This window comes from Onychostruthus taczanowskii, unplaced genomic scaffold (assembly GCF_017590055.1).
Source record: "Onychostruthus taczanowskii isolate IOZ18803 unplaced genomic scaffold, ASM1759005v1 scaffold37, whole genome shotgun sequence".
NCBI lineage: Eukaryota > Metazoa > Chordata > Aves > Passeriformes > Passeridae > Onychostruthus > Onychostruthus taczanowskii.
This window is the reverse complement of record NW_024501126.1, coordinates 246,216-271,080: the sequence shown is the minus strand read 5'-3', so window position 1 is coordinate 271,080 and position 24,865 is coordinate 246,216. Positions and strand designations below refer to the sequence as shown.

Sequence of the window (24,865 nt, the reverse complement as noted above, 5' to 3'; positions counted from 1 at the left end):
TAGCTCTGATATGCACAAACCTGGACTACAGCATTTAAGTGCCACTCGGTGATGACCAGAAAAGCCAGTGAGCATTTGGGGTTATTCTGGAAGACAGAAGTTTCATACTTGGGTCACATACTCATTTTCAACATTCCAGGATGGATTTCTGGCATACCAGCTACTCTGCACTGCCTCTCCATGTTCTTGCTCCCAGTTACACTGGGAGTGGGATCAAAGCTGGTACTTGGACAGGTAAGATTGGAGGTGTTTCTGCTCCTGTGACTTGGCTTTAAAAAGGATTTCTCTTAAAGATGCTGTGTCCTCTGAAGCGGAAAAACTAGATAAAATCAGAAATGAACTCATAAGAAATACAGGATATAATGGCATGTTGCCTAATTTAACTCTGACAGATCTATCCACAGTACAGGTGAAGCCCAGTAAGAACATTTAATGATCTGTTTAAATCTATGTAACAATTAAAACCCACTTCCAACATTAAACCATATATTACTGTAGAAGTATGGCAGAACCAAATCTTTAAATAAACACTGCTACATGCTAATAAGAAATGCTTATAAGAATATTACTTTTTGGATTAGCATCTAGTGTAAACCCCTAGGAACAGCTGCCAGTACTTACAGAAACCATGCTGGATCTGCTGTAAGTTGGAGAGAAGCCATATGAAAGGAGTTACAGGGTTACAGACCTGTTAGAGCTCTACAGCTAAGGTGCCATCACAAATTCAAGGTGCTCAAACCCCGAGGCTGCCCAGTCCTAGGGAGATGGCTCAATAAATTGAACAAAAGCTGCAGAAAAATGGTGTTGAAATAATACAGGTTTAAATAACTGCTTGTGCAGGTTTAGAAACAGTGCTCTGGACAGGTACTTTAAAGTATAAAATATGTTTATTTAAATTATATACAGCAGTACATTTTGATATACATCTTCAAATTTTGCAGTCTGTCCATGTTCTGACAACTTTGTAACATCAAGACAAATACAGCTTTCCATAGCCCACACCCCCCTCGATCTGCACTCCCCTGGGACATTCATTGCTTAACACTTCAAACGAATATTTATATATGCAAAACATGCTCTTCCTTCCCAAGCACTAGCAGAGATGCAAGAGGAAATACAGCAAGGGAGTGCAAGAGCCTAATCTATGCCAGCAATTCAAAGCAATCCAGCTTTTCCAAAAGGCACAGGGGGACTAGTACACAAAACAACAGTCATCTTTGGTCTGATATCCAGCAAGAGTTAAGACATGCAAAGTTATCTTCTTTCCAGAAGGAAAGAGATAAGATTTGTTTCAGAGATAAAAACATTCTTTCAGAATCATAGTTTGCAAAAAAAAAAAAAAAAAAAAAAATCATGCAGTAAGCAAATGGAATTTTAAACAAAAATCTTCTTGGAAAAATAGATATTTTATATATTCATATCTAGACAGTACTTGATAGCAAACCTAAGCACACATTACAGTGTGTATTGACACTTTCTCTGGAAAAAATAAAAACCCCATGTGAGACATGGTGTAAAAGGCCTATTGTGGTGCAAAGTGCCTAGATGAAGTAAACATGTGTATATTTATTCCTTTCAGCAAGCTAAGACCTGCATGTTGCACTTCCTCCAAACTGTGTATTGCTCTTCCAAAGTGCTCAGACTAAGCAGATTCACAATGATCTAACTATATTTTGGAATACGACCATGTAAGAAATACACACAAAGTGGAATGAAAAGGTATTTTTTCTTCATATTAAAAAAATAAGAGATTGGTTCATAGGCTTTAAGCATTCTGAAAGAAGTTTCACCATCAGTGTGGCTGATCTGCTGAGTTCCTTCATGAAGAGTTAATGTACTTGCTGTAGATCTAAGTACAAGTAAGCATAATGTGCATGAAAGGCCCAAGGTACATTCAAGATATTGATCAACTAGGCTAGAATAAAAAAAAATTCCTATAGAAATTCCCCAAGAGCAGCTATCCACACTAGAGGTACTTTAATTGCATAACAGTTTGAATAATCAAGTTGTGAAGCTTCCTCATTAGGTGATAAGCTTTCAACCTGAGACACAGCAAAACCAAACCCACTCACAATTTCTTGTGGCTGGGTACAACAGTGAATAACTTAGTAGTTGCATCATTACCACATCCGTGCTTTATGCTGAGTTACCTACAAAGACAAAGCTCTAAGAGTATTCCAAGGTCTGATGTCTTGTGCAAAGTGCATCTTTGTGTCCTGGGACGGGTCACAGGGCATGGAACTCGTGCAGGTTTGAGATTCTGAACTCAGGAGATTGTACAGTCATCTCTGGATCTGCCCTTACTCCTTTTACCAACCTGCAAATCCTCCCTGCTTTCAGCCCTCTTAATGAAAGCACTTTCCAAATCCTGTTCCAAAACATCTCGATCCTGTAATTTTCCCACTTTACTAGAATCTGATACTTTGATTTCATCTTCCTCCACATCAGCCTCCTCATCAGCTTTTCCCAATGCTTTCCCTTGCAAGCACCCTGTTTCTTCAGGCTCATCTTTTTTATGCTGCAGGACTTCACCTTTGGTCAAGGCATCTTTGGTTTCCATTTTGTCTGTTCCCTCTCCAGTTTCGTCTCTGTGGGCAGTTTTTCCAACAGCACAATTTCCTCCATCGTCCTCTTCTGCCTGTGCATCAGCTTTCTCTTCATCACAATTTTCATCAGACTCTAGTATTTGATTTGACTCTTCATCAAAATCAAATGCATCACCATCATCTTCCACGATTTCCTCTGCTTGGTCCTCCAGTGTCACTTGTTCACTAATGTTGTCATCCTGCACAGCTTTCTGTGGCAGAGAATTATTTGCACCTTCCTCCACTTTAACTTCTTCACTAATGTTGTCATCCTGCACAAGCTTCTGTGCCAAGGAACTATTTACACCTTCCTCCACTTTAACTTCTTCACTAATGTTTTCATCCTGCATAGGTTTCTGTGCCAGGGAATTATTTACACCTACCTCCAATTTCACTTGTTCACTAATGTTTTCATCCTGCACAGGTTTCTGTGCCAGGGAATTATTTGCACCTTCCTCCACTTTAACTTGTTCACTAATGTTTTCATCCTGCACAGGCTTCTGTTCCAGGGCATTATTTGCACCTTCCTCCACTTTAACTTGTTCACTAATGTTTTCATCCTGCACAGGCTTCTGTTCCAGGGCATTATTTGCACCTTCCTCAGAAACAAATTCCCCACCAGGGTGGTGTGCAAGCTCTACCTCTTGCTCATTTTCTTTCAGTGTTTCTTTACTGGCTTTGTTTTCAGTAGTTACAGTGACACCTACACCTGACTTCTCCTCAGATTCACCCTCTGCTTGTTTAACCACTTTCTGCACTTCACCCTCTAAAGGAACATTTTTCTCTCCCTCTGTACCATCTGCTTTTTCTTCACTACACTGACTTGATTGAACCTCTGCCTTTGGATTCAAGTCTTCTACCAATTCTGTCCTACTTTCCTGTCCTTCCCCAGCCTCATCCCCTGTCTCCAATTCTGACTCCTTCACTTCATCATCTAAGAGACTCGGGTCTACATGGGTTTCCTGAGTGATCACCTCTCTCACAACCTCTGTTCCTGGCTGTGCCTCCTGCAGCTCACCTCCCTGTCCCTCGGGAATGCAGCCTCCTGCCTCCACAGATGCCACACCTTGCTCGCCTGTTTCAGCAAAACCTGAACAATTCTCCAGCTCTTCCATCAATTCTTCCTTCTGTCCATCCTTCTCAGCTGTAGCAGCTTCATCTTCAGTTTTACCTTGTGTACTTGGTTCCTCTGGGGATGCTGAAGCACTGTCCTCTGAAGAAGCTGCTTGGATGAATGCCTGATGCTCTCCACCTTCCTTTCCAAATGGCTGTGCTGGGACATCACTTTCACATGGCTCTGTCTCCTCCAAACCCACAGACTCAGTTTCCCTTGGCTGACCCTGAACTGTGTTCCCAACCTCATCTTCTTCAGCTCTGTCACCTGCTGTTTTATCACTTGTCCCATCACTGCAGTTAACAAGCTTTTCCTCCAAGACATTTGCAGCCTTATTTTCAGCACTTTCTTCTGAGTGCTGGGGTTCCTCTGGAGTGGAACACTCCACATTTCCCTCTTCCCTAAGCAGGCCTGCCACTGCTCCCTCAGGTAGCCCTGCCTGGTTAGAAACCAACTCACTGCTCTCACTTGTACTGTCAGATCCTTCATCCGTTTCGTCATCACTCAGGGCATGGCTGGTTTCAACATCCTCTTGTTCTTCCTGGTCAGGTGCAGCTTCTCCCAGCTCCTGCTCTGTACCTGAGTCACAAAACATTTCCTGAGGAGTCTCAAAAATTGGGTGGCCTTGCAGAGAGCCCAGCTCCAGGTTCTCATTTGTCCTTGCACTCAAGTCATGGTGTTCAGCCTCTGTACTCTCAGGCTGCTGGACTACTGTGCCCCTGGACTCTGTGACCTTTCTCAGGCCATCTGTGTCACTGTCACTGATTGAAGAAGTGCTCCCTGACACAGGTTCTGTGAGGCTTTGGGCTTGCTCTGCAAACCTACTCTCTGGTAACATCACTGCTGGCAGGGCGTCCCGTTCTTCCATTTGTTCTGCCTTTGCATTTTCAGCAGCATGCAATGTCTGTACTTCCTCCTCCTCAGACTCCTCTTTGTGTTCCTCATGCTCAGTATTCTGCAAGATTTCTCTTTTCCCCACATCCTCCAAAATCTCATTTTTCATCTCCACTTCATTGGCTTTGCCTAAAAGACCATTGAGAAAGTTGAGGGGGCCACACCACAGCACTTACCTCCCCACTCAAAACCCGAAAGACAGAATGAGAAGAACAGGTTAATAAAAGATCAGCTTTTGCCAATTTTGTGAGGCAAAGCAGCGATTGTATTAGTAAGGATCCAGGGGGTTTGATCAGTGAAACTCACCACCACCCTCTCAAAGCAAGAAGTCTCAGGTGCTGGCTCGTGTTTTTGTAAGGGAGGAGATTTTTGCTCTTGGCTGTGGGAATGACAGCTCTCGTAGAGGAGATCAGCTGGTTGAAGCAGTGCAATTTAACAGCAATACTTGCAGATGTACCTCTAATGATTGCTTTTCCTCAGCAATTTTCTCTGCAACCTTAACCCTGACACCCCTCTATCCGTGCAGGAGTCTGATGCCATTACAATGGAATTGTGAAGGATTATTCAGTAATATTTTGCTTTTAAAATCTCAAGACAGGCATCATCAGTGCCTGATGACAGACACTGAATGTAAAATCTGATTGGCAAGCGAATGGTTTGGCTGTTCAGAATCCCAGCACAGATCAAAGCTCAGGTAATCTGTGACCCTTATTTCAGCCACCCAAAGGGGTGGGGACTTCTGTGTTTTTTTGAAGGTTATTTTTGTTGTAGCACTTTTCCTTCAATTTATATTTAAAAGCAACAGATATTAAAACAAAAGTGTTTGTTGTTAGTTTTTGGGTCTATGCTGTACCTATTCTGAAAAAAAAAACCCCAGGATTAGGAGATGTAGAAAACATATTACATTTAAAAATACACCCTTACCTTGGTTTTTGGTGTTCCACATTGTTTCCACACAGAAACTGAGTGAAGAAAAAGCAGCCAAAAGCTCAAAGCAAGAGAACCTGCACTTGCAACAACTGGCTGCCTGCAGCTATTTATTAGTATGTTCATGTAGAACCAAAAAAAAAAAAATCCAACAAAGCAAAAATATTACTTTATTTCCTTACACTGATACAATAGTTCTCCAATGAGTTCTCTAATAAGTTCACCACATAAAAGCATAAAATGGTTTTGCCAACCAGATTTCTCCTTCCTAACGCTGTCCACTTCAATTACATCCTTTGAATTTAAGTGTCAATGTGACAAGTAAAAACACAGAAGTGTTAATTTTAAGTGTTCAATAGCACAGGAACAAAGAATTTATCCTTTGGTGTGCTTTGGCAGAGCCCAGCACTGTTGTTCAAGCAGACACCTCTCAGGGATATCAATGAACCAACATACAAGCTCTTTATAGAAAACTAAAATGCCTTTTTTTCCTGATTATTTAAGGTACCTGCTGAAAAATACTGAGCAGCAGTAGGATTATCCTGGGACAATTTTCCAGTTCAGGGTTTAAATGGCCATGTGAATGACTGCTACTTATCCGTAATGTCCTATTTGCATTCCCATCCTTTGTCACCTTGCAGGGGAAGTGAAGTCTGCCTCTGGAGGAGACTGCAGGACACACTGGGAGTGATAATCAACATGAAGCAGGGAAATGCACAGGGAGTGACTGGACAAGGAGCATGCTGCGTGGTGTTAATCGTCCCACTAACAACTGCCCCGTCCAAGCAAAGGTGGATGAATGAAGGACAGACAGGCAGGAGGGGCTGAGAGGACACACAGCACTTACCTAGCATCCCCTCCCCTCCTGTCTTTAATGCCTGAGTGGTGCCTGGGGCAGTTCGGGAAGAATCCAAGTGTCCTTCGTTATCCAGAATGTCTGATGTGTCCCCGTTGGTGGCTACATCAGAGTCTGGGACTATTCCATGTTTCTGTGGGAAGCAAAAGCAATGCTTTAGAGCCTGCTGCTTGGAAAGGGAAGGATTGTCAAGTGCTCTTGTCCAAGATACTCTGAATAAACAATTGCTTCAACCATTCCATTAAACGTGGCTGGGAGTCAGGAAGGAGAACAGATATTGCAGTTCTCAGTTCATCCATCCTGACAGAAAGAATGTGATTCCAGCTCTTTTTTTTTTTTTTTTAACATAAATCTGCTGCATAAGATGTTCCTCAGGGAAGTGTCTCCTACAAAAACAACTTCTTTATACTCCAGTCTACACTAAGAACTCACAATCAATAGTAGGGGAAAGGACTTCATATAGAAAATCCCTGAAATGGCAATTTATAGGCAACATGAAAATAGAGCTACTGCTGCTGAGCTAGACCTAATTTTTCTGCCCAAATGTACAGGGGTAAAGGGTCAGCAGATGAATATAAATATATTTTATTCCTCTTGCATACCTTCAGTTGCTCCTTCAGCACAACCACTTCGTCTCTAAGGTCATCCCGCTCACTCCTTATGGAATCAAAGAAATCTTTCTGCCTCTCTAGTGCCTGAGTTCCCAACACAGACAGAGGGCGAGGAGATGTGAAGAAAGGAAGGGAGACAAGTAAAGGCCATGAAAAGCAAATGTAGACAAGAATGAGCAGATTTAAGATATTCAGGGGATGGAAGGGGGACAGATGAAAAAGGTTGAGTTTACAGATTATAGGACTGAGTTTGCATACAGAGAGAGAAGCCACAAATCCAAGAAAGGCACAGCTTCCTCAATAACCAAGAATTCCTGCCAAAGACATTCGGAGCCCAATTCTTCACTGGGGACCCTTCAAATGAGGGCCCACTTTTTATTCTTATCTGCTAGACAAGCTGATCCAAACCCACATTGCTTTAGCATGCACACTGAAGACTCCATGTCATTCCCACATGTTAAAGGAAGGGCATGGAAGTAGGCCCACTGGATTTCAGGAGTCTTTTTATTTCACATTTTAATTAATTTGAAAGCTGCCATTAAGTCATCCTTGGTCTGGGATGCACCATGTGCAAATGCATATTTTGCTACTGAACTCCCCCCTCCCAGTATTTAAGTACAAATAGAATAATTTTTTTAAAAATTAGACAATTTTCAGTTTCAAGCTGCTACAAATTATTGGACATCACAAACATGGGCAAGCTGCCAGGTTTCTTTCTCCTACTCTCTTCAGGAAGCCTTTCAGTGTTCATCTGGAAAAGAAAGCCAGAGTGGGTTTCCATGTGGCTTTGATAAGAGGTGGTGGGAAGGGATGAGAAGCAAGGGAGACTAGATTTTCATCCCAACATCCTATAAATAACTCCATTACCTCTTTATCCCACTCCAGTTTCTGCTCAGTCTGCAGATCAAATCTGAATAAGAGAAAACTCAGTGCTGATGGAATTGCATTATAAATAGCACTTCCTTTCTCCACATGGCAAATGCAAATGGTGCAGCACAGCAAATCAATTGCCCTTGGTTTGAAAGCAGACCAGCTGCTAGGTTTTCCTTGGATTTTAAGGTACTACTGGGCAAAGACAACACTTTTTGCTATTTGCTACTTCACTGGCAACATCATAGGACAGCCACAGCAAGCAAAGGCACTACAGAGGTGTTTTACAAAAGCAGGATCAGTGTCACTTTGAACACATTGCAGGAGTTGACAAGTCCTACCCCTATTTTTTTGTCTTTCCACTCTATTGTCTCCTGAAGATCAGAAATTTCCCTGACATAGCTCTGCTGTTTCTGCTGCAGCTGTTGGATTTCCTGAGGGGCAGGAGCAAAACAAGAAGACAGAAAGCAGGTAACAGGTTAACAAGGAAGGCCAAGACTGCAGTGATGCCAAAGAATGGAAAAAGTCAGGTGCTAAAGTAAATGAGTATCTACAATGCACAGTTCCTGACATCCCAACTGAACACAATCCTGAAGACAATCTTATTATCCACAACATGACTTAAAACAAGTTACACAGTTCTGTTATTTTCCTCTGCATCTCCACAAACAGCTGTCCAAAATGCAATACTTAGGAAGAATAAGGTAATACTTAGGAAAGTTCTCTTTGCATTAGTCAGCTCTGAACCTGTTTGGCCTGAAACACTAACATTTCTTCTGGTGAGAAACTTGAATAGGGAATAATATTCTCCATGCCTCACATTCTCCACTCTACTGCTACTTGGGAATGTACCAAAGAAGCCATTAAAAGAAAAAAACCAGTTACTTACTGCAAGCATTTCTTCTCTCTGCTTCAAAGCCTCTTTGATTTCCATGAACTGAAACTGCAGTATGCTATGAGCATGCTTCTCCCTCTCAAATTCCTGTGAATAATGAAATATTCACAAGATTAATATTAATCAAAAATAGCATCCCATCAAAAAGGGGAAAATAAACCCAAACACAAAGAAAACGCTTACTGCAATGTAATTCTTGAATATCCCCCTAATCACAATCCCACAAGAGTGCAATTTTTAACGAGTTTGTCCTTTTTCCAAGATGCTATTATTGCACCAAATATAGAAGTGATAGACATCATTTAGCCCATTTCATAAGCTGAGCAGCAGGCTGAAGAGCTTTTACACTCCAGTCCTTCAGACTGCACAGATTAATGGATGGAAATTTAACCCACTCTTCCCACATGGCCATGTACTGAAAGTTAGCTGGACTTTAAAATAAGAAGAATAAAACCCACACAGTATCTTTCAGGAACTGTGTTTTGAAGTGGGGTGTAGTCAAATGCCCCAAGCTACAAGAAGGCAGTTCTGAAAACATAAGCCCCAGTTTTATTATTTGACACCAAATCACTGTCAGCTGCTGAATTAATGTAAAATTTAATTTAACATTTAACCATGAACTGTCTGGACTGCACAACTCTCCACAGGCTGCCTGGAGACACCTTTGTGTGCAAAACTGCCCCAGAGGAGTCCCTATAGACAAACCCTATGAATTTACTTTAGAGATGGAATATAAAAGGAGATGTGATAGTATCAATATAGCCTTTACCAGCCAGAACACTTCTCCCCTTCTTCAGAAATGGCTTAGGGAAAATTCTCATTTGTATGATCTTAAGTACACAACAAATTGGTATTTCACTCAATACTAATTAAACCAGTAATTCAAAATATTGAATAATAATTTAGCTGCCTTCTCCCAAAGCTCTCTACCCCCTCCAAATCTCTCCCTGTTTTTTCCCATGCCAGAGCTCTTTACATACTTTACTTTTCTCTTCATATTGCCTCCTGGATTCTGCCAGCTGTTCCTCTAACTCTAAGAGCGCATCCTTCAGGGTGTCCACCTGGTACATGAAATTGGTTTTCTCATTGTCCAGCTGAGCATTTGACACCATAGCCTTCTTGTATTTCTCCTCAACTTCAGCTAGAGAGTCCTGCAGAGAATAAGCAACCCTGGTCAGAGTCAGAAATGAAGGAGGACACTTTGCCAACCGAGACCTTCAGTGAGGAAATAAAGGAGCAAAGCACAAGTTTGCCTATGGAAAGCAGCATGAATCCTGCGCTGGAGGCTTCCCAGCTGTCCCAAGATGAGGAAAACCTGCTGTGTCCCCACCAGGTTTGTGCTCCCAAGCAATCAGCCTTACCTCAGCACGGATCCAACGCTTCCTGTGCTCTGCTGCTTCAGCTCCTGCCTTCCCGCTTTTCCTGCTTCTCCCTCCTCCCCCTGCCCCTGCACACTGGCAGCTCTAAGCTGCTGCTGAAGATGGCAAGTTGGGATTTTTTTTTTTAAAGGTGAACTGGCCTTGATTTAGGATCACTTTGGATGATCTGAGACCTGAAATCAAGGCAGATTAACACCCACTCCGTACTAATTTCAGAGATCCTTGCAGTGTGGGAACCCTTAAATACTGACTCAGGATTCACTGTGACAGAGAAGGCTGCAGCTTTTGTGACCTGATGTGTGATTTCCCATTAGGTTTCCCATATCACATCCCTTTTTTCTAAATTTACTCTCGAAGATACAATTCCCAGTATCTTGAAAACCCCTTCTGTCAGCTTGACCTGAATATAAGATACTGAGTATAACAACAAACGATGGTAAAATGAAGATTAGCATAATTTTTCATTTATACAGACAAAGTTTGCACTACTTGATTTTAATAAAGAAATAAAAGAGTTATATAAACAAAGGGTTATATAAACAAAGGAGTGTAAATGTGCAAACAAGGAGAGGACACGTGTCAACATTTTAGTTTACGGATCAAACAATTTCTCTTGGAACTTGTGTAATTTTAATTATTACTTGTGTAATTTTAAGTATTTCAACTGAAGTATGGGTGAGTTTCATATACTTCCTTTTTCAGCTGATAACAGAACTGAGGATGACAGTGGCAAAGTCTAAATTGGTTTAACTGACATCTCTATTAACAAATGAGAAAATTTGTCTTTTAGGACATGACTTTGTCCAGTTTCAAATGCTTAACTGTGTTTTGGGGCACTTTCCAGCTCCAGATGAGAAATATCAAGCACAGGAAAGCCACCAGGATTTGGAAAGCTCAGAAAGGAGCTGGAAAGGAAGTATATGCAAGGAAGAAGTTAAGGATGTTCTGCTCCACTCCTTCAGCATGCCACGTTTTGGTGTCTTAGCATCAAACAGTGCAGATTAGGTCCAAATCACCCCAAAAGCCAGTCTAAGGCACATGGATTGAAACATTTTTATGCAATGTGATTATTTTGCTCTATCTGCTACTCAGCGACCAGAAGAAAACCCAAATTTTACCAAAAAAGGCCCTAACTACTCTGTTTCCATTGAAAACTCAATTAAGATGGCAACACCTTCATCTGTCAGCACTGAGCTGATGACACAATCAGCAATTAATGCCGGCAAATGTTGAATTTATCTATTTGCCTTTTCCAAAAAGCCACAGCTCGTGTCACTGCTCACTTTGGAGGTGGGTAGTACATGGATGTACAAGCTGGTTGTTGTACTTATAAACAAAATACATTTTGTTTCTACAAAATGCATCTATGGCTTCACGGAAGCAGTAAGAGCTTCAGCATTCCTTCTTCATGTAATAGGCTTTGATAAATGGAGTTTTGTTGCAAGAATTGTTTAAGGGTGTCTTCTGTCATCTAAAGATGAAAGCAAAATGACACCTCACATTATAAAAATAAAACCAGACAAGGTTCTAAATTCATATTTGTTTTTAGTACTGTAGGAGATGAGTTCTAGTTCATCTCCCAATACTGGAAGGTTTCCTGGATTAGGAAACAATATTAAAAAAAAACCCAAATAATTTTAATTTGCTAGCAAAACAAAGACCTCCTCAAACCAGCAAAGACAAGGTGCAGTAGCAACCAGCAGCCTTTCAGGACACACCTGGAAGCATTTCTCACCACAACCCCCCCAGTCAGAACAGTTTGCCAGTTAATGAGACACTGCACACAGCTCCCAGGAGAACAGCATGCAAGGGTAGCTCTGGGCTCACACTGGGGCCAGGGGTAATGCTCACACACCAGTACCTTCAGTTCTTTCAGCCCCTGCATGTATTTGCCTTCTACATCCTGAATCTGGTCCTTTAACTCATAGATGTCCTGAGGGAGACGGCGAGAAAGGTCAGTGACACCACGGGGCAGGGTGCAGCTGGGAGGGACAAGCAGTGCTCAAGGAGCTGCTCCCACACCTCTCCCACACACCTTAAGGGCTCTGACCCTAAGCTGAGGCCTTGCCAGACAACCAAATTTCATGGTCAGGGGGGTTTGGGCTAATTCTGCTTCTCTTGGCTGGAAAAAACAGAATCTTCAGCGTTAAGGACGAGGCGCAGGCCCAGGTTCAAAGGCTCTGGCAATCCCAGCCCTCCTCTGTCCCTTCCAGTGACAGTCACCTTCTGTCCCAGGCTCTCTCCTCTGCTCTCCAGGAGTGCAGTATGTCATCTCCACTTTCCTCCCATTCCCTGTTTCAGGCTGGGAGGTGCCTTTTACAACCGGTCCCATCTGAGAGACATCTCCAGCAAAGCTTCTCCTTCCAGCACCCGATTCACTGCCCCAGCTCCTTCCTGGGGAAGGAGCCTGAAGGATATTCCCTAGTTTCTTCTGGGTTAAGCATCCCTCACCTTGATTTCCCTGATGGATGCCTCTGTGTCAGCTGAGATGGACGTGTCCCCACTGCCTCTCCGTGAAGATGTCCCTCCCAGAGAAGCCAAGGTAGCTGCTGATAAGCTTGAGACAGTTCGTGCTCCCTACAATCACACACAGATAAACTGCTCAGAACTTTCTTTTCCACATAAATTATGGGTTTGTAGCTTTTCCCTTTTCTTTTTTTTTCTTTGTCCACACATTACACCAATCCTTGCAGTTCTAAGTGATGGGCTTTTGATTAAAATCAAGCTTTCCAAGAAGCAAAAAATCAAAATCAAGATTTAACAAGGGAAACTAATGAGAAACGGCAGATCAAAAGTATTTAAATAATACTGAAATAGGAGTTTGCATAATTTAGCTTCTAACTGTTAATTCTTAATTGGAGAAAGTCTTTAGGGGCTAGTATCAGCCTGCCAGACATTTTCAAAACTTGTAATAATACATTCTGTGCAAGCTTTGGAAGCTCCTCTCCTTTCTGGATATTTATTTACTCTGCAGGAGTGGCCACATGAACTGTTTGACTGTACTTAGGGTTAATGTAGTAGCCTCCTCTTTTATGATGATTTATTTATTTTTACATAAATAACTTAAGTCTCATTACTAAGATCTAATAAACACATGCAGTGTTTGTGTGGCTTAGCCTAAAGCAGTTTCAGCCAACTGCTGTTCAAGGTCAGCTACTTAACATTGAGTAAGGAGGGGCTGAAAAGTTCATCTTCAAAAATGCTGTAGCAGAAGGCTCCAGAAATTCAAATTTTTGCCTCACAATGGATTTTATAGGAGATTTCTGTGCACTCATGGCAAGCTGTACCCACCGAAAAGAATGAACAAAGCACTATTGTCAGAACAGTTCTTACCTTCTCAAAGTCTTTTTCTGGCCTTTCCTCAATCTGTAAAAGAGAGGTTGAGAAGGAATCATTAATAGAATACATAAAGGGTAAGAGCAAGAAGTAACATACCAGAAATGCCACCACATCCTCCCTGTCCCCAAAAGCAAGGTACCAAGTTAGACTTGAAATCTAAAGCTTCAAACCTGTGGTTAATACTCCCCTCTCAAGACAAGCAACTGCACATTCAAGCAAAGATCCTAGACTACAAAACTGACCCTCAAATCAAAATTCAGGGATCAGTCCAAAGTCTAAATAAATGGCTCTTTTAGGGTTTCAATATTTCACTGCAATTTACTAATTTAAAGAGAGGTCCTGTACCAAAACTAGTCTAGAAGAACCCAAGCAGTGAGAAAAATTACCATGGATACAGACAACTGAAAGGTTTAAAAGTTAGAGAACATCTCCATCTAAAATGGAACTAAGTGTAAAAAGGACTGAATGAAATTACAAACTCAGCAGAACTCAACAAAACCTGAATTCTTCTTGGGACATTCAGCACAATCTAGTTGGTTTCCCAAAAGACTCCTAGAAAAATTAATGTCTTCCCCAGACCAAGAAGAGCCTAATTGCCAAGGGGAATAGTGTTTTTGAAACTCATGGAAAAACAATCAGGACAGACCTGATTCAGGGGAAAGCAGGGCATAATTGAGGTTAAGCTGATAATTTCCATTGAAAACACACTCAGAGCCTACATCTCTTCCTAATCAGTACACATTTGGCACAGTTGTTTGGAGCTTTTTTCCTTTTATTACATAGAACAATATAGGGATAATCTAACTCATTATTCTTCATATTACTATGTAACCCTATTTAAAAAAACCCCAGAACTGTCAGGTACCTGTTACAAATCAGCTTTTTACACTGACATCTCACAGCTAAAATTCCCTAGGAATTAGCATTAAGAAAACTTAAGTCTGAGGCTTCAAAGTAAAATAAGCCAGACTTATAAGTACTAGATCTAAACTTGCAAAGACACTGAATAGGTAAAATATTTAGGGAAAAACCCCTCAAATCTCTGAATTTGGAAGCAATAAGAGAGGGTCATTAATGAAGGCAGACAATTTAGCCCAGACCAAGAACAAGATGGACTGAATTGTGCAAATAGCTTTTTATTTTCATGCCAGACAGCTCCAAGTGCTGGATTTGGCAGCCTTCTAGTGTGGCCAAACACTGTGTTGTTGTTTATCAAGACAGCTGTGGCAGTGTCAATAATGACATGTGACAAAAGATTGGGGTGTCCACACACATGTACCTCTGAAAATCTGCGAACAGCCTTTGCAAAATCTGTCCTACAGGGCACAACTCAAAACACTTATTTTCCTCCAGACATTTGCACAATGGCCTCTATTTTCTGGAACAAAGTGCAAACCCAGTTTTTAGGAAAATCAAGAAGGGAGCAAATATTGATATTGTTTTAATGATGCATAGCACGAGTCAAATAGAAGCTTGCATTTACAGAGGGGAATGTTGAAGACAACGTGGTGAGAGGCACAACTACAGTGAGTGTTTCCACTCAGAGCACTCCTAACCACACCTGTGAAGCCTGCTACACCTTTCTTGCAAAACTATCTTAAATAATGACTCTGATGGGGCATAATCTCTAATAATGAAGGCTATTAAGTAACATCTAAAATTGAGCTGGTTAAAGAAACAAACCAGATTTCATCTTCATCTTTCATCCATTCAGTGCCATGAATGCCATACTCAGAGCAGTTTCTCCTCAAAACCAGTAATTATCCCTAACAATTAATTTAAATATTAACACTTAAAAACTCCATCAATTTCGAGAAAAGCCAGTTCTTTACACCAAAATAACATCCTTACAATATACAGATGCCTCCTGCTACACAACACTTTTCTAAGCAAAAAGTCAGGCTGAAACATGCAGCATTTAATTTTATGGTTACAGGGCAGAGATACACCAAAATCTGTCTTGTACAAAGAGAGAAACCTACTTTAGCTTAATATTTTATACAGCTTTCATCGTGCTCATGTTTAGATTAATGTATTCACAGTACCCTTTAAAAAGATACATTTTTCCTAAAGAAATCAGCCACCAGAGGGACCTCCAGGTTTCCAGCCTTCCCCCCAAGCCCTCTGGCAGTTGATTCAGCAATAAATGAGACAGAGAAAGGTCAGGAGAGAAATGTTTATGTTTATTTGAAGTAGTACAGAATTCTTGCCCCAAACACTTAGCTTCTGTATTAGCATTCAGTCAAGAACACTGCAATTGTTAAATAGGCTGAAAAGAACTCCTCCACGTTCACATGCCCCCAGCACAGCCCTTCGTAAAAATATCCTGGCTTTGGGACTTTTCCATCCACAAACATAAAGGACTGACAGAATACTTGCCAGAAAAGGAGATTTAAAGAGGGATTCACCTAATGGTAACCTTTAATTTACACAACACTACCATTTCTCATTTGCACAAGGGTATGGGTCTGTCTCTAATCACGGATTATCTTCCTCTCCACCAACAACTGGGGCAATTTGTACTTCAGTGCATAAAAAGCAGGAAAAGGAAGTAATTTTCCGAGGAACTCCAGCACGCACATCTTTGTTTTGGCTGCTCTCTGCAAAATAAGTGCAGTGGGATCAGAGTTCAGCCTCTTCTGACAGCAATTTCGGAATAAATCCAGAGCCACATTACAAAAATGTCAGCAATATCAGAGCTCACCACAGCTGGAAACATAACGTGAGCAAGATCACCCCACAAGCCTTTATATGGCTAAAGTGCCTGTTTTCCATAGATTAAAAGGATTAACCCTTTTAGAGTGAAGCTCTTTGCCACCAGTGGAGTGTCCAGACCAAAATTAGTTCCTGCAGCATCGCCACAGAGCATCCAACCAAACACCTACTGCAAGTACAGGGATCTTGAATTCAATGAAAGACCAGGACTGAGGCACAGTTTCCAGCTTCCAGGCTCCTGAACAAGGCCAGGGAAGGAAAGCCTGGAATTCTTCTGTCTGTGCCATGTCCCATGCTCGGGTTATCAGAGCAGCTTCAGTGTCCAGTCCGTGGCTGTCCCTGCTCAGCTCTGGCTCAGATCTTACACTTAGCTCAACTTCCTCACGAAAGCAAGGGGGATTTTTGGTGACAAATCAAATTAAAATCATTTCCTGCCCTTAAAGTAGCACAGCTTGAAATGGAAATACGGCTCACAGCAGAGAAAAATTGTTAGGCTAGAGCTGAACACAGGATGGTACCTACAAACCCTGGAATTAAGAGGAAGAAAAGAGGTACTGCAGTCAGTACAGCACCTCCAACAACCCTCATCTTACCTGTCTGATCAGCTGGGCTGGGGCAGGCAGTAACAGAGCTCCTGCTGCTTCTCTGAGAGCCACCTGAGCTCTAGCAATTAGCAACAAGCCTTTCAAAGTCAGCAGGGGAAAGCCACTGCTGAAATTGTCAGGTCTGAGGAGGGTTTGTGAGAAGAATCCTCTCTCAGGAATGAGTGCTATGCCGAACGTCACTGCCTAAACAAACTTATCAGCCCAGAAATGCAAGTTAGCACTGCAGCAAATCCTCACTGCAGAGGGGCCCAAAGCACATCCAGACTGTCAGAGGCAGGGCTAGGATACAACCTACCCTAAACCTGCAGGCAGAGAGAAGGCAAGGCTTCATAAGTGCCTCCACCACAGTTAAGTCTGTCAGTTGTCTTCATTTTATTTCTGGTGAGAGCACAGTAAGTGTCTGCCAGTGACAAAAGGTGCTCACAGCTGGGCACTGGGGTGTGCCCTGGATGCAGGGACACACTGGGGAGAGAGAGCCCGCAGAGCAGCAGGGATCTGGAAGTCCTGGTCCCTGGCCAGTTGGATGTGAGTCAGCAGTGCCTGGAGCCAGGAGGGACATCCCTGTCCTGGGGGATCACCCCAGCAGTGCCAGCCAGGCCGGGGAGGGGATTGTTCTGTCTGCTCTGGCCTGGGGCAGCCTCACCTCCAGTGCTGGGGGCAGTTTTAGATAAGATCTAAAGCTGTTAGAGAGCCTCCAAAGGAGGGACAGAAGATAGGGATAGGGCTGCAGGGCTGTACAAGGAGCACCTGAGGGCAGCAGGTTTGTTCAGCTGGAGCAGAGGAGAGGGAGGGCAGAGCTCAGCATGGCTGACATCCTCCTCCCCTGGGGCAGCTCCAGCCTCTGCTCCCTGTGACAGGGACAGAACCCAGGGAACGGCTGGAGCTGTGTCAGGGCAGGCTCAGGCTGGAGCTCAGGGAAAGGTTCTGCCCCCGGAGAGTGCTGGGCACTGCCCAGGCTCCCCAGGGAACGGGCACAGCCCCAGGCTGCCAGTGGACAACACTCCCGGGATGCACAGGGTGGGATTGTTGGGGTGTCTGTGCAGGGCTTGGATTGATGATCACTGTGAGTCCCTTCCAGCTCAGGATATTCTACAGCTCTGTGTGTGCTCAGGCTGAACCCCCACTGCTCGTGTTGCTGCCTGAGGCTCCACAAGAAGGGAGAGGCAGGATGAACCATCATCATCATCCCAGCATAGCAAAACCTGCCCTCTCCTCTTGTTTTGCCTGCTTTGCCTTAGAGAGCCTTCAGACAAATACTATTGCATCCTGAGCCTGTTTCAGATTTAGAAATAATTGCTTTTCACTAGTAGCTTCTTGATTTAGAAAAGAAAAATAACACCACTCCTGCAATTCATATAAAAAGTCCAGCTCTGCCAAAACATGCTGAGAGCTCAGGCCCACCTGTACAGAAATATCTGATGTTTGCTCTCAGTAGTGTTAAGATCTGTACTTTATGTGAGGATGGTTTAATATTAAACAACATATTTGCATATCTGCAGTAACTGCAAGGACAGCAGATAATCGCCAGTGGGATGACATGAAAAATGTTCAAGAAAAATAAACAAACAGCAAACTTCATTCAGATATAGTGAAATCTTAAAATAGCTACAAAGATAAATATTCACACACTGTGTTTAAGTGTCTTTCTGCCTTTGACTGCATTACCAACATGGCAACACAAGTGAGAACATGAACTAGCAAAGCTGTGCACAGCAGGAAAACCACTGCAGGGAAACTACTGCTGCTTTTTGCTCACTGCTCAGTGAACAGAGATAGGAGGGGAAACAAAACTCTGAGAAAAAAATTTCAGAGCTGCAGTGGCAAGCTATTGTATGCTTTAATTTAGAAAGTTCCATGGAATCATTCTCTACTCTCAAGCACCAGACTAAAAACTCTACAAGAAGACTTTGAAGATTGTCAGTAAAAGTGATCCCTCCCTTTGAGCTACAGGAAAAGCAATGTCTGTTTAATGCAGGAAAAAAAAAAATAGTATAATCACAAGGTGCTGCTGGATTGACCCTGTGTAGCAATGAGAACTTTCAGGATCAGCTGGACTCACTATGACATTAACTCTGCTCTCCTTCAAGGTGACAGAGACAAGGGAAGCTCTTCACAGCGGGAATAAACCACTAATTAAAGCAAAGAAAGGTAATTTAAGGAGTGCCTGCTGGCTCCCTGCAGAGCAGATTCAGCTTGGTGCTGACTCAGCAAAGCATCTCCAGCCCCTTGCATACCAAGAGGCCAAAGTGTAAGCAGGGAATTTAGAGCCCAAAACCTCCCTTGCACCTCCAAGCATCCTGTGATTCCCATAAGCAGCTTGCAGGAGTGACTCAGCTGGCACACAGAAAACACCTGATGGGAACCAACTGCACTGTGGGTACCCAGTTCTTAGTGCCCTCACAGAACTGTAATGGAATCCCTGTTTATTCTGGTTAGGTTTTGCTTTGGGGGTAATTGAAATTCAGTTTGCAAAGGCATTTAAGATGTATTACTAATACAAGTTATATTCTGTAAGAACTCATAGCTCAGGGACTCAGGTTCAGGGGCTAATTAAAAGACTGATTTATTTATAGCTCACCGGCTGACATTCAGTGTGCAATGAAAATCCCTCTGTTTTTTAATAGTTTTAAAAAGTGAATGTACCCTTGGAGCACCAAAACTTCAGAGCACACAGCTCTGTTGCATCAGTTTTCAAATGGCAGACTCCAAAACTCACTCTCTGTGGCAAATTAATGTTGTTATATTTTAGTTTACTGTAAGCTGCATGTTTCCTCTACCAGACATCCTAGAGCACTCAGCAGCTGTCCCCATGCTTGGAAATAAATCAGAAAGATACACAGAGCTGAAAACAGCCAGGGAGAGGAACAGCCACAGAGAGAAAGCACAAGGTGCCATAAAAAAATTAAAGACAGAAACTCCCTAAAAGCAGGGGGTGGCCAAGCCTTCAGTGATGCCTTGTGAAGGCTGACCTGGAACAGAGGCCAGACAGAGCTAAAGAATAAAGCAGGGATTTATTAAAAGGCCTCAATGGACACACCTTGGGCAGCACAGGAGCCCAGCCAGGGCTACACCCAAAACGAACCAAAATGGTCACAAAATGGACAACTGGTCACTGGGTCTCTCACTTTTATAAGTTCTATTTCCATATTGGAGTTTAATTGTCCATTTACAGCTTTAGCCCATGAAGTCCCATCCTTCTTGTTTTCTCTCTTCAGTCCACGTTGTTTATGCTTTTGGATCATTTGTCCTTGTTCCCCAGCTAGAGAAGGAATTGTTTTCTCTCCCTGCTCTGTGCAGAGAGCTCACCATCCCCTAATATGAAGACCAGACCCACACACTAAAGCAGCACAGAATCTGAAAAATATAAAAGCTAAACCCTGAGGCATCATTAGCACTTGAGCATTGCTCAGCCCTGGCTGGGGGCTCTTTATCCCTCTAGCACTTCACCATGCTAAAGACTGCAGTGCCTGGCACTCTGCAGTCCCACAAAGATATTCAAATCCAACCTCTGGAGAGCCCTGCAGCTCTGCACCAAAACACTGCTCAGTGGAGAGAAACTGAACTGCTTGAATGCTGCAGGAAGATTTAGGGTTCCCTGCTCCCTCAAAGGAGACACAGCACTCCAAGCAACATCCCAGTCTTTTCCACAATAACCTTGCTGGGCTTTTTTTCTCCATTTAAAGCAAACACAGCATTGTCATGAGAGTCCCAAGTGCACTTTCTGTTGTAAAAACATACATCTGCAAAGAAATCACATCAGTTTTGCAATTCCTCCTCTGGTTTCTTTGTCTTAAGCACTGCCCAGAAGGTCCAATTAACACCCTAAGAAACTCAGGAGGGACAGTGACCTCTCTGTACACAAAAGACCTTGAAGGAGAGAGGAATGAAATAGTTGAGGGGCAAAGAGAAATAGAGGAGCTCACCACTGGACTGGCCCGAGCAGAGCTGGCTCTGGAGGATGCCCGAGATCCCGAACCAAGGTAGCAGCTGTACTCAGAAGGCTGCAGCAGGAAAACCAGGAACAGCAGGCAGAGAAAAGAGAAAGCCATTAGAACTGGCAAGGGAAGCAGGAGAGGATGTAGAGCATCACATCTGAAATTAGTTAAAGAGATGGTTACATGCAGCTGGACAAAGGAACAGCAGTGAAAAACAGAGAATTGTTAATTTGAAAATTAAAGCAAGCAGTAATTCCACTGGCAGTTCAAGTAGAGTCTTGACTCAATTCTTAGAACACTAATAATTTATTTATATCTTTTCAGGTACCAATGACAAGTAAACAATTCAGTTTTTCTACAAAAGCCTCGATCCTAATACTTTCCAAGAGCTCTGAGGCTCTCTGGTGAATCACTTTACCGTGTTCCCAACATTGTGCACATATAAAATGAAAGGAAGAAACATCCATCTATGAGGGGATTAAAGTAAAAACTGAGCCCAGCTCAGAGACTGAGTCTCTCTCCTGGTTTTCCAGCACCTGCAGTCCTCATCTCCTGCCAAAGAAAGTCTTGTAGCTTTTTTTGAAAGGAAACATCTAAGCAGAGATGCAGGACAGGGCTGGCTGGTTGCTGACAAGTACAAGGAAGATGTCCATTATGTTTTATTTCCAGAGGTTTTAAAGCAGTAGAAATGGAGCAGGGAAATAAAAGTTTAAAGCATCAGGGAAACAGAACTAAAACTTACCCTGGAAATAATGAGTTTATTTCAGAGGTGATTAGGACTGTTTCTCAGATACAAACACACAGAAATCTGAAGAATTATTGCACTTTGGAGATGCTGTGGGTTTTTTCAGGGCTTTTTTTTCTTAAGTCACCTGGCCACTAGAGGAACAGCCAGGCCACTGCAGGGCTGCTCCATTGTCATTAGTCACAGTAACACAGCAGCACAGCATCACCTGCAAATCAAGCTTGCAGCACTAATGAATGGTGAGAGGGTAAGCTGGAAATAACCCCAGCCAGAGCACAAGCACAGCGTCAGGCACTGCCCACAAAACATCCCGTGCAAGGGGCACAGCCCTCGGGCAGGGCAGTGCCCTCGGAGCACCCCGAGGGTGGCCAGAGCAGCTGGGGCTTGAATGCTTCCAGGCATTCCATCCCTGGAATGGTCAGTGCTGGACAGGGCTTGGAGCACTCTGGGAGAGTGGAAGGTGATCCTGCTCAGGTGGCCTTTAATGTCCCTTCCAAGCCCATCCATTGTGGGACTCCGTGTCCTACACTGGCTTTGTGCACCTGATCTTAATTTCAGAGGTGAGAGTATGCACAGTATAAAACTCTGCTGCACACTGTTTCCAACTACTGCCAGTCACACAGTAATTCCTAAATTAAAGGCAAAAAGCACTGAAGTAAAAATACAGATTTTGTTTGGTCACTGCAGTGTTTTATGTTTAACAAAAGGAGGGTTTACAATAAATTTGAAACGTGTGACAGGGAAAAAGTTGTAATTACTAATGAGTCCCATATTAATGTTTCCAGGCCCTAGTTATTCCACAGCTGCTCCCTGTGCATTGCAGCCCTGGCTGTGGAAGTGGCTGTGACCAAGCAAGGCCGCTTTCAGCCTCACCCCCTGCATCCACCTGCCCTTCCAAAAACATTTTTTGGGAACAGCCACCCAAGGTGACACTCCCTCTCCAGGTTAAAAGCGCTGCAAGGTTCAGAGGCGTTAAAACAACCACAGGTGTTGTGACAAGGTCGCTGCCTCTGAGGCAAAGCCCTCCTGTTCCAACTCTCTCATTACTCCAGGAACTGGAGAGGCTGGGTCACACACAAATAAATACCTGTGGGTGGCTCAGGGTGGGATAGGGATGGAGGGTTTTTGTCCTCATGTCATTGACAGCCCGTAAAAGACTTGCAAACAGGTTTTGGGCTGATAGGTTTGCTGTAAATGATGTGAATCAGTGGCGTGGCAAGAGGATGGCACAGCTCTTGAAGGACTAACAAGTGCTCAGTAAGCATTCTTGAAAGTGTTTCCTCCTTCAAGCTAATAAAAATGTGATGTTTAAAGTTAACATCAGTGCTCTGTCTCGAGGCTTTTCACTCCTACGGCCTTAGATGGTGGTTATTTGTTTGCTGGGGTTTTCTTGGTTGGGTTCAGGGATGAGAGGCAGAATAAGCAGTGGGCCCACAGAGGAGGACTGAGAAATCTAGAGATTGGCTTTTTTTCTTTTTTTTTTTGTTTTTTCCAGGTGGACACAACAGCAGCAGATGGCCCAAGTGCTCACAGAGGAGATATGAAGGCATTTCTGCCTTTTAATCTGTAAATCAATTCCTGGAGTTTCTTTTTTTGAAAATAAACAATTTATATGGTTATTCCTTATACTGTTGCTCCCTATCCATGACAGAGCCCTCCACTCTCAAGAACGCACATTTTGGAAGCACTGTCACATATATAAATGTAAAATACATTTGACTATAAATCCAAGAAACAAAACTAAGCAACCCATCTATTCCCAAAAATAATTTACTTCACACTGCTTACGTGGAACTGATTTTTGAATTTTTGGCTGATTACGTTTTAAACTCGTATTTTTCTCAGTTTAGACAAGAAGAATTAAGTCTCAGGGAGGGTAAAGGATCTCATGTATGGCCTTTCCAAGGTGTTTTATCTGCAAACCGAGCGTGAGGCAGAAGCGGATACCCTGTCCCACAGAGGGATGCGCTCCCATTGATCACTGCTTCACGGAAGCTCGTGGTGCTCCCACTCCTGCTGCCTAGAGATGTCACACAGCCCAGGTGGAAGGCTCCCCAGCCCGGCAAAGGACAGAGACAGAGCAGGGAAAAGCAGAAAAGCTCTTACAGCGCGGGAACTGGGGGCACTATAGCGCCGGCTCCCGCTGTAAACGCTCTCCTCGTACACAGAGGCCTACAATGAAAACACAGAGTCAGCACGGGCACAAACCCAGCCAGCACCGTGGGCAAGGACAGGACAGCTCCTGGCTGCAGGCACAAGCAGCATGCAAGGGAAGAGCCAAGGAGACCTGACGTGCAGGATGTGACACAGCCCCCAGATGTGGCACCAGCCCTTCTCCCAGGGCTGCAGCTCGACTTTCATTTAATGGTTTGACTGCCTGTCCGTGAAATGGCTACATCAATTCTTACACTGATCCCGTGTTTCACCTGCATTGCTGGTGCTGGCAGTGATGAGCTTCACTTACCAGCCAGTTTAGTAAATTAATAAATGAAGAATTACTATATTTTAAGACAGACTCCGGTTTAGCACAGAGATATATGGCTCAGGAAATGCAAGGGGAGTAGGAAACTCTACCTTTAAGCTTTGAGAAAAAATTCTGAGAAGCTCATTTTAAACAAGAAGGCAGGAATTTGTCTAAAAAAAATAAATTTGTGGACAGATTTTTGTGAGTTGTTGAGCAACCAGCAAGAATTGATGTTGCCTCTCTGTCCTGCTCCCGGAAAGACACCGAGGAAGACAATTCCCTGGCAGCATCACAACCCCATGAGCACAATCCCAACAGGAATTAAAAGGAAGCATCAGCAAATCCAGGTGTGCATCACAAACAGCATCACACAGGTGGCATTCAGATGGGTGGGACACCAGGGGCTGAGACAAATGCACCCCAGGGGAATTACAGAGGCAGGGGACAAGATGTGCATGGCTGGGGGTGAGTGGCTCTGGTGTTGGTGTTCAGAGCATCAGCACAACAAACCCTGTAACTCCTGGCTGGCAGGGCATCGCTGTACAGCAGGGAGGGCTGGGGGAGACAAGCACAACACTTTTTGTTTTGGCACAGTCAATTCAACAGAAAAAAAAGGGGCCTACAGCAGAATGAACCCGCTCGGTGACAGATTAGGATCACTACATGACAACAGAAGGAAACCCAGTACAGAGAATATTAGTCATGTGCGCCATGAAAGCATTAGATCTCTGCTCCCAAAGACTAAGAATACCAAGCAGGCACGTGCATTTCCTGCAGGAAGGGAGGACACAGACAGTATGCAAAAGCAAAACAGCAAATTTAATTTTAGGTTGTTAAGCTGTTATTGTCTCCCACACATTTGTGTACAGGAGCCAGAACTGGGGTTTCTCCTCACTTCAACCAAAGCCAGAAAAAGAGCTACACAGAAGTG

The 24,865-nt window shown here is 43.3% G+C and overlaps 1 protein-coding gene across 21 annotated transcripts in view; it reads right to left on the bottom strand.

The window, feature by feature from the left end:
* LRRFIP1 (LRR binding FLII interacting protein 1) overlaps nt 1–24,865 on the bottom strand; it is a 101,949-nt gene that overhangs the window by 9,217 nt on the left and 67,867 nt on the right. For 7 of the 21 annotated variants that reach the window (XM_041411721.1, XM_041411722.1, XM_041411732.1 and 4 more), the window contains 11 exons: nt 23,577–23,642; nt 20,714–20,791; nt 13,465–13,497; nt 12,583–12,708; nt 11,993–12,064; nt 9,733–9,903; nt 8,747–8,839; nt 8,199–8,291; nt 6,979–7,071; nt 6,368–6,509; nt 866–4,722 (listed from right to left, as the gene is read on the bottom strand). In XM_041411721.1, coding sequence (XP_041267655.1) covers nt 2,267–4,722; nt 6,368–6,509; nt 6,979–7,071; nt 8,199–8,291; nt 8,747–8,839; nt 9,733–9,903; nt 11,993–12,064; nt 12,583–12,708; nt 13,465–13,497; nt 20,714–20,791; nt 23,577–23,642 — 3,423 coding nt within the window. In that variant the 3' untranslated portion in view covers nt 866–2,266. Of the gene's footprint in view, nt 1–865; nt 4,723–6,367; nt 6,510–6,978; nt 7,072–8,198; nt 8,292–8,746; nt 8,840–9,732; nt 9,904–11,992; nt 12,065–12,582; nt 12,709–13,464; nt 13,498–20,713; nt 20,792–23,576; nt 23,643–24,865 lie in introns of those variants that run through there. The other 14 variants (XM_041411741.1, XM_041411743.1, XM_041411724.1 and 11 more) reach the window with 10 other exon arrangements.